At 38.4% G+C, this 9,289-nt stretch overlaps 2 protein-coding genes across 2 annotated transcripts; both read left to right on the forward strand.

Moving 5' to 3' along the window:
• The first annotated feature begins 2,608 nt into the window (after positions 1 to 2,608).
• Positions 2,609 to 3,268, forward strand: LOC110944087. The gene has a single exon (XM_022185826.1). The coding sequence runs from the start codon at positions 2,609 to 2,611 to the stop codon at positions 3,266 to 3,268; it is 660 nt and encodes a 219-aa protein (XP_022041518.1).
• Positions 3,269 to 6,943: 3,675 nt separating this feature from the next.
• Positions 6,944 to 7,879, forward strand: LOC110944172. The gene has a single exon (XM_022185912.1). It carries the CDS (start codon positions 6,944 to 6,946, stop codon positions 7,877 to 7,879), a length of 936 nt encoding a protein of 311 aa, XP_022041604.1.
• The last annotated feature ends 1,410 nt before the right edge of the window (positions 7,880 to 9,289 follow it).

Genomic DNA, 9,289 nt, shown 5'->3' on the forward strand with positions numbered 1-9,289 from the left:
AAATGTGTTTCCGGGAGATTGATACCGAATAAATGTTTAACCATTTCTTGATTGAACCTGGTAACTAACTTGTTTAATCGTTTGTTTTGTTTTATTGTTGTTGGGAATCCGATTGTCGATTGGCGGTGGTTTTAGTTTATACAGAGAGTTTAAATAAGTGACGGTGTTTGTAGAGGCGGGGCGGTAGTGGTAATCGTAACCGGTGGTGGTGACGGTGGTGATGTTGCTAGCGGTGGTGGTTGTTTTAATCTAGAAAGGGAGAGAGTTTAAAGATGGATGAAATGAGATATGGTTTATATGATATATTTTTGGTTTTATTTACTGAGAAGCATTTTAGATAAAAACGTGAAATGACTAGTGTAGGATAGTTGTTACGACCAAATGAGTCGTTCAGAAGAGATCTCGTCCAATACGAAAGGCGGAATCAGACGTATCGAAGTTATTTCAGCTGGATAAACACTAGAATCACTTAAACTGTCTCTTGTATTGATTTGAAGACTTTACAATGGCTGGAGACACTTCGGCAGAGCTTCGCTACCGGAATGACAAAGTTCCAAATGAAAGACTCAACACCTCTATTTATAGGAATGCCAGTCCCTACGAAACTACTGTTTCATGCTTTCTGGCCAGTCCCTACGAAACTGTTGTTTCATGCACTCTGGCAGTTCGTGCTTTCTGGTCTATCTATTCAATTACATGACTCGATACAAGACGAAGTCGACAGACATATGCACCAACAAACTCCCCCTTGGATGTTGATGAAGTCTTCAGTACGAGTCTTCAGTACATCGAGTCTTCAATCTTGATCAGTCTTCTTGCTCTTTCCAAAGTATCTAACAATGTAAGCATCCTTCATCCTCTTTCTTTTTCTCACTTATCAGCATCTGCAGCTTCTATCTTGAACACAATTCCAGGATCAGAAACTGGCTCTTACATCTTCAGACTCCCTCTTGGATGTTGATCCAAAATCTTCAATATTAGCAGTCAAGATTCGAACCTGGCTTTAATGTCTTCAGACTCCCCCTTTTGATAAGCTGGGATCGCGGTTTGGAATAGCTCTCATTCTAGAATTGAAACCTGGCTCAAACTCTGCTCACGCTTTGCAGCTTTCACAGATTCAGGACCGTTGACTGGCTCTCCGTAGCCACAGGATCTAGAACCTGGCTCGAGTCTGCCTATTCTCAGGAATCGTAACCTGGCTGCTTCTGCCTGCACAAACTCCACCTAAAAGTAAACTTCTCAATTCTTAAAAATTTAACAAATTTAGAAATCACTGGTAGATATCATTCAACATCAACACTCTACTTTTGGGTATTACTTTTTTATAACAATTTTAAACTCTGCTTAACCACTTGTTAAATCAATCTCAAAACATTACTTGTTAGATTATGACATTTCTCAAGTTATCTCAAACTTTTAACTTCATTTTTCATCTCAAACACACTCTCCCAATCCATTGTTGTTCATCATGTTTAGCACTCGGCATTTTGAAAATCAGCTGTTCACCATCAGTTTTCGAAAATAAAATGAAATAAAATCTTTTTGATTTTTCAAAATTTTATGCTAAAACACATTCTTTTTGGATTTTTTGTTTTTAAAGAAAAGCAGTAAAGAAATATTTACAGACAATATTTTTGTGAGTTTGTGTAAGAGGAGCATATCAGTTTATGACAAATCACTAGCACCGTTGAGCTTTAAACACTTTAAGTTCAAAACGACTCACTTAGATTGTCAGTATACTTATCCACTTAAATTTTCACACAAAGTTCAATTGTTTCGAGATACGAGAATTAGTGTTTTAATGGACTTAACCTATTCGCGTGTCCCACCTCAGAATATACCCCCGTATCCAGACTCCTATATTCAGTCTTACAGGTGAATGTACACTAATGATATTTGTAAACAGGTAATGCGAGACCATGAGAGCTCAAGTTAGAACTTCCGTTCAGACAAAGAGATGATGGCTCGTCTTTAGGTGTGTCCCGTTTATGGATCTTTTCTTCAACAACACATGATTAGCATTTTTCAATGTTTCATCATTTGCTGAGGGTGGGCTTTATGATTAAAGCAGTGCAGAGCATTATACGAGGACTAGGCTATTGCTCCCGCAAAATCAGAAGTCCTGGTATAAGACCCCAGATATCATCACGCACAAAGACCTAGTATGTCAGAAATAGAAAGCCCTTCAAACAAGATTTCAGGGGTTACCTATATATCTGAGAGATGTTCCCCACGAGATAAGTAAGCTATTCGTATTTAGGTTTATATCTCGAAAACAATCTACTAAGTGTGTAAAAACCTACTTGCATATCCGCAGTGAGATCGTTTATCACATTTGACTTTTCAATTCTTTAGCGTGCTGTGATCATCTACTGATGTACTGTCATTTCCTCTTTTTCACAACATAACTCATTTTTAATTTTTCGATGTTTTTGGATTTTAGATTTTATCATGTTTATGGATTTTTCAAATTTTCTAATGTTTTTGGATTTTCTGAAATTTCTTACTCCCTTTAAAATTCAAAACCATTTAAAGAAAAATTTGACAAACTGATGTGAATTGCTTCAATTCTCCATTCACTTGACATAAACAATCAGAACTCCCTGAAATGATCCAGTTAAGTCCTAATAAGAGAGATACAATCAAATGGAAGGATGGGAATACGATGTTGGAGGTATCTGCTTCGAATATGTGGCAAACGGTTCGACATAATGAAGCGGAAGTGGATTGGAGCAAGTTAGTTTGGTGTGCTAAATGTATTCCTAGGCATGCGTTTCTCATGTGGCTGATTATGAGGAAGAAATTGCTAACCCAAGACATTATTCTACAGTGGGATTTATCTCGCAGGAAGAATATGAATATGATGTGTTGCTTGCTTTGTTATGAAAATCATGATTCTCACAATCACTTATTTTTTGAGTGCAAGTACTCATCGAAAATACGGAGTACGGTTAGACAAAAAGTGGGTATGGAAGATGTTGATCCAAAGTGGGATGATGTGGTGGGATGGCTTTTGATGCGTGTTAACTCCAAAGCGGCTGGTATGTATGTCAGCAGGATTTTAGTAGCGGCTACTGCTTATTTTATTTGGCAAGAAAGAAACTCTAGATTATTCAAGAATCAGTTAAGACCTCCGGAGCAATTGTGTCAAGTAATATTGGATATGGTTCGGTATAAACTCATGGGAGTTCGGTTGAAGAGAACTGATAGAGTGGCAAGGCTGTTGCAGGATTGGGATATTCGTGATGATGGATCCGAAGGTGGCTGATTAGAGACTCGAAGTAGAGATTCTAGTTCCTTAGACTAGTGGTTGTTTTGGTTTCTTGTATTGTATTTGCTTTTGCTGGTAAACTTTCATGAGGCATGTCTCATGATTGAACTAGTGTAGGCTCTCTACACTACTTGTTTTATTTTGGTTGTGAATATATAAAATCACCGGGGTAACCCTTTACCCAAAAAAAAAAAAAACAATCAGAACTCCCCCTGACAACAAACTATTTTCCCATTATGATTTCAAAACACTTAAGTTTGTTTTAATCAAAATGGTTTTTCTGGAAAATTAGTTATGTTGATACCACTCATTAGGAACGGGGATTCATCACATTGTTCTTTCAACCTTTTGAACTGTGACATCTGTGCTTGTAATCATTGTAAACAGTTCAGTTATCAATGAAATAAAGTTATTTTTTTTTGGGTAAAGTTGAAATAAAGTTATTTGATCCCAATGTTTGTTTATTTGTGTTTGATGTTTTTCATGTTTTGACTTTTATTCGATTTCAAACTCTATATCGCTTTCTGGAGAATTATACGCAAACTGGTGCGAAAACGCAAGCAGTTTAACGCGACAAATACTCCGGAACATCAATTTATGCTTAACATACCTTAAATAACCTTTACATAACTTAGAAATAAGTTTTGAATGCTTTGGTATGGCAAAATTCAAGTTTATTCGCCTACAGGGACTAAAATTGACAAACTGCGAAAGTATGCCGATTTGAACTATAATGAACATTCCGGAACATGATCATAAGTTAAACACACCTTAAATATCCTTTGCATAGCTTAGAAATAGGCTTTGAGGGGTTCGGTGTGCTAAAATAAACTTTTGGGTCATTCAGGGACTAAAAGCGTCAAAAAGTGCATAAGTTTGCATTTTCGCGCATAACTTACGTTCTGAATACATCCGGACATCCAAAAATTTATGTAAGCATTAAAATATTTTACTTTGGTGTTTGGCATAAGAAAAATCCATTCGTCGCGCGATTTGGATCGTCTTTCGCGCTTATGCGCATTCCGTCGTAATTAAGCGAACATCTCGATCGTAGGACCAAACGAACCGACATCCGGCATATTTTTGAACATGTTTTGAGTTCCCTATACTTTAACTTCATTTTAGAGGCTTGAAATGAGGTTAACGGGGCTTAAACGTGCCAAAAATGGACTTAAAAGCATGCAGGGGCTAAAACTGTCTTTCTGAAAGTTGTGCTGATCAGACAAGCTCAGGCGGCCCGCCTGACTTTGTGTGTATCCTGATGCGGGCCACATGGCCTCCCCAGATATGCAATTTGTTGCAAACAGCTGTTTACAGCTGTTTAACACTTCAAAACCACTTGCAACTGGTTTCTAGCAATCCTAGGGGCTCCCATGGGTTTGTAATTCAGTGGGTGTGTGTTGTACGGCTCAGATTAAACGCTTGGGAAACAAGAAACGATCTTAACGGTTCCATGTTTCCTATGTATACCCATCCATCTCCATTGCAAAACCCACTTGAATTCTGAGTGTGTTCTCTAAGTTGGGGTGCTTTAACACTTCATACCTGAGAATACTCGGAAGTTCAATCTTGCGGGGACCCTTTGTAAGTGTTCCTTCGTTCTTTTATTGCTTTTCGAGTTCGAAAGTCAAACTTTGTTTGACTTTCTGCATTGACCAGTTTGTGGTCAATGCGAAGTTCGTTTGAACTTCATAACGTGAGCGTAATCACGATGGTTATAGTCCCTAGCGACTATACCTACTGATTACCACGTTATCTAGGCTCAGTGATGTGTCGTAGTTTCGGCCAAAATGCGTTTTCTCGCGTATTTTGTAACCAAACTACCCTAGGGTATTAAAACCGTTTGTTTTAATACCAAACCTGTTTTCTAATATTACTAAACACGTTCTATCATGTTTAGCTCGTCGCTTTTAGATTTGTGCTTATTTAGGGTCGTAAAGGTAAGCGATCTAATCAATCGCTTATGCTTACGAACCCGACCCATTTGGTCGATCATTAGGATCCGACCAAACATTTTAGGTGACCATAGTTGTGTAGGGAATAACCTTCCGAGGTTATACCTTATGGTCACGACGTTTAAATAGTTGTATGATAAGTAGTTCTTATGCCTTAGGTAAATTACCAAAATACCCTTTTTGCGCCAAAATTCATTTTAAACCTATGTAACATAATTTTTGACATCTAAACTGATTTAGCAACAATATTAAGCGTGTTAAGGCATATCTTGCTTGTCATAGGACTAGTTAAGCATTCCGAATGTGTTTTACGCGAACGACACGTTAAAGTAGCATAAGCTACCTAAACGAGTCGTAACGGGTCAAAAGCACTTAGGATAGGTTTCGTTTTAGTACGTAGGCTTTGTTAACCATGTTACATAAGTTCCCCTACTTATTTGGTTTATGAACCCTCGTACTACCCGATCCTCCGATAGGTCCGTTTATTAATGTAGATACCTATATAGGTGTCGTTTGATTCCGTGATCTTCTAGCATTGCTTGGTGGTTTTCCTACGACTTCTAAGCAATCTCAAGTGAGTACATAGACCCCTCTTTTACTGTTTTCCAAACATTTTGGGGTGAAACACATGTGCCTACTTGTTACTTTCGTGCTTTCTTGTTTTCACATCATATGCTTGCTATGTTCTTAGTACACTTATAGTACATGATTTCATTACATTGTTTTGCTATGTATGTTGACTGAGCATGCTAGCACATTGATTTACATTACGTTGCTTTGCTACATATGTTTACTTGGCATATTAGCGCATTGTTTTACATTACATTTTCTGCTATGTATGTTGACTGAGCATACTAGCGCATTGATTTACATGACTTTTCTGCTTTGTTTGTTAACTTAGCATACTTAGTACATTGTTTTCATATAACATGTTTACATTTGGTATGACATTTGGTTTGCATAAACGGGACTTATATACATTCATTAACATTAGCTACGCCGCTCGGTAGTAAGTAATGGTACCATAGGACTTGACAAATCCCGTTCCTGACATCCTGGGTTGGTTTGGATGAAAGGAATGACTGAATCCGAAAACATTTCTTTTGATAACCTTTACTTAAGGTTATCCGTCTGTCTCAAGGTTTGAATGTATGCGTTAACTTACCACATAAATGTTTGTATCATTTAAAACATGCTTTTACTTTGCAAAACATAACTTTTTGATATACTCAAAATACTTTGTTTTGTACATTTTTACATTTGGTTTAAGTGAATACATATTTACTTAACATACATGACATTTGTTAAATATACATGACTACATTTTGGGACTTTTTAAACATATGACAATGGTTTAGACAAGAACATTTGATGGTTGGTTTAAACATGGACTTTATACATTGGTGGTTTGTTTAATGACTTAAGTAACGATATGTGTGTAGTATGATACAAGCATGGTGGATACTGTCACACCCCCAAAATCCACACGCGGAGTATCATCGCTTGGGAGCGTGACTGACCAGGATCAAGCCACCAATCATATTGAACATGTAATTAATATCAAGTGAAATAAATGCAAACTAGTCATTCAATACGATAGGTGTTCAAAACATAATTATAGTTTAAAAGTGTAGCGGAAGCATAAGTTTGAAAAAGTTGGATTCACTCTTATAAGCTGAAAGGCAAGTCTTTTTGGGATATTCCGAGTCGAGGAAACATGAGTTGGGGGTGGAGGAAAATCCTCTCCATTCGCGAGCTGGTTCGGCCGCATGTTTGGTTTACTATTCGAAGTGGGACGCAAACAAATGCATGGAGCGATAATTGGAGTGAATTCAGCCCGCTCAGATCCTTTATTACGCCGAGACACATTGCCAATGCAGGTTTTAACCTCCAGTCTTCGGTTGCGGATCTGATTGATGATCACTCTCAATGGAAATGGCCTCAAGCTTGGAACGACTTGTACCCGGTTTTAATTAACTTACCGGTTCCGACTCTAGATCAAAATATGGAGGATAGAATCAGTTGGAAGGACCGGGATGGAAACAAGTGTAGCTTCGGATCCGGGGTGGTGTGGGACTCTATACGCAACAGGGAAGGAATCGTTTCGTGGGCTAACATGGTGTGGTTCGCTCAGTGTATCCCGAGACATTCGTTTCATATGTGGCTTGTTTGCAAAGATAAGCTAAAGACGCAAGACAGATTGGCGGCATGGGAAGCAGGAAGCGAAACTAACTTAAGGTTAATGTGTTGTCCTCTTTGCAGGTACGGCCGGGACTCGCGTGATCATCTTTTCTTTCAATGTTCCTATGCGTCTAAAATTTGGAACAATGTGAAGACAATGGTGGATTTGGATAGTGTTTCTGACCAATGGAGCTCTATTATGGTATGGATGGCTAAATATGCTGATTCGAAGATGTTGGTTCATGTTATTTGCAAGATTCTTATAGCTGCATCTTCGTATTTTGTTTGGCAAGAGAGAAACAACCGATTATTCTCTCAAAATTGCCGAACTCCAGAACAGGTGGCGCAGGTGATACTTCATACGGTCCGGTTAAAAGTGATGGGGTTCAAAAAGGACAGCAATCCGGTGAACAGGAGAATTTTAGAGAAATGGAAGATCTCTACAGAGAATCAACTTAATGATCCAGGCTAAATGAGTTAACTAGAGTATTGAGTTGTCTAGTTTAGTTGTGGCCGTTTTTTGTTTTGTTGTTCTGGGTTGTTTCTGTAGTTGGTTGTGTTTGTTTTTGGATTGCCTAGGCTTGGTATGCCAAGTCTAGAAGTGTGTGCCAATTCTTGTCACACCCTGTTCTGTTTTTTTTGATGATATATAAAATTCACCGGGGTAACCCTTTACCCAAAAAAAAAAGCATAAGTTTGAAAACCCAATGTATAACATAAGTTCAAATGTATAAATGTTTTAACATGGCATCCACGATCCATGCTCCACAACGACCCGCTCCTCCCTGTGCAAGCTCCATGTATCTAACGACCTGCAAGGCATGTAACAGAGGATCAACAACTAGTTGAGCGAGTTCACAGTTCATAGTTCAGTAATTGTAATAGTATAGTAAGCTTTGTGTTCGTTCATTAAGTCATGTATCGTAATAGTTCGTATCGCAGCCCATCTAGGCATGTATGCAAAGATTATGAAAAGTTCTCAAGTATTCTAGACTAGCTATGTTTGTATCGCGGCCACCCGGCACCTGTGCGAAGTTTTAGCGTATAGTTCGCAGCCTTCCTAGGCATGTGTGCGAAGATCAGTCATATTATCGCAGCCAACCCTGGCATGTGTGCGAAGATCAGTCATATTATCGCAGCCAACCCGGGCATGTGTGCGAAGATCAGTTCTATAAGCATCACTAGTCTAGCAGTATCTTAACCAATCACCTTCCTCACCCGAGGATCATATCATTACGTTCCATTATCTTGAGAAGTACAAATAAATAAATCAATCCCATTCCCACCCTGGGAACCCCATGCCTTGGCTGTGTGAACTCACCTTGGTTTGCTCGGAATGCTATGCTCTAGGGTTTATCAAAAGTCTAAGTCCGTTACACACGACCTAGGATATGTTGCACATGATACGATGTAAGTGTTTGCATCAAATTAAGGTTTGCAAATCATTGGCATTCAAGCAACTGTGTTTTGTGTGCTTATTGTGTACAGTCTGATATCACATCGAATGTTCATACATACGGGATTATACAGTTGCATTCAGTATCATGCGATTATATAGAATCATACATCACGTAAACAGTTAATCGTATTCACATAATTCATGCGTCAGGTCTTTGATTTTCACTGTTTAATCTATCGTGGATATTTAACCTAATTGCCAACGTTAACATACTTAACATATTAACATCGTTATCAAGCTTAATCAGAGTTTGTGGCTAAACACAGTAGCATACACATCTAACAGATCCAATCATAAATTAACATACAATACATGGCCTCATATTAATCATACACAAAATAGACAGGGCCTTGCCCTTCTTAAAACTCAGACAAGTGTGGGGGGGGGGGGGGGTTTCCCCTGTTCAAAACTCGGACAGAATCT

This window comes from Helianthus annuus, chromosome 1, assembly GCF_002127325.2.
Source record: "Helianthus annuus cultivar XRQ/B chromosome 1, HanXRQr2.0-SUNRISE, whole genome shotgun sequence".
Taxonomy (NCBI): Eukaryota; Viridiplantae; Streptophyta; class Magnoliopsida; order Asterales; family Asteraceae; genus Helianthus; species Helianthus annuus.

Excerpts from the sequence above, each read along its gene's own strand:
- LOC110944087 (XM_022185826.1), top strand. The coding sequence starts at position 2,609 with ATGATCCAGTTAAGTCCTAATAAGAGAGATACAATCAAATGGAAGGAT.
- LOC110944172 (XM_022185912.1), top strand. The coding sequence starts at position 6,944 with ATGAGTTGGGGGTGGAGGAAAATCCTCTCCATTCGCGAGCTGGTTCGG.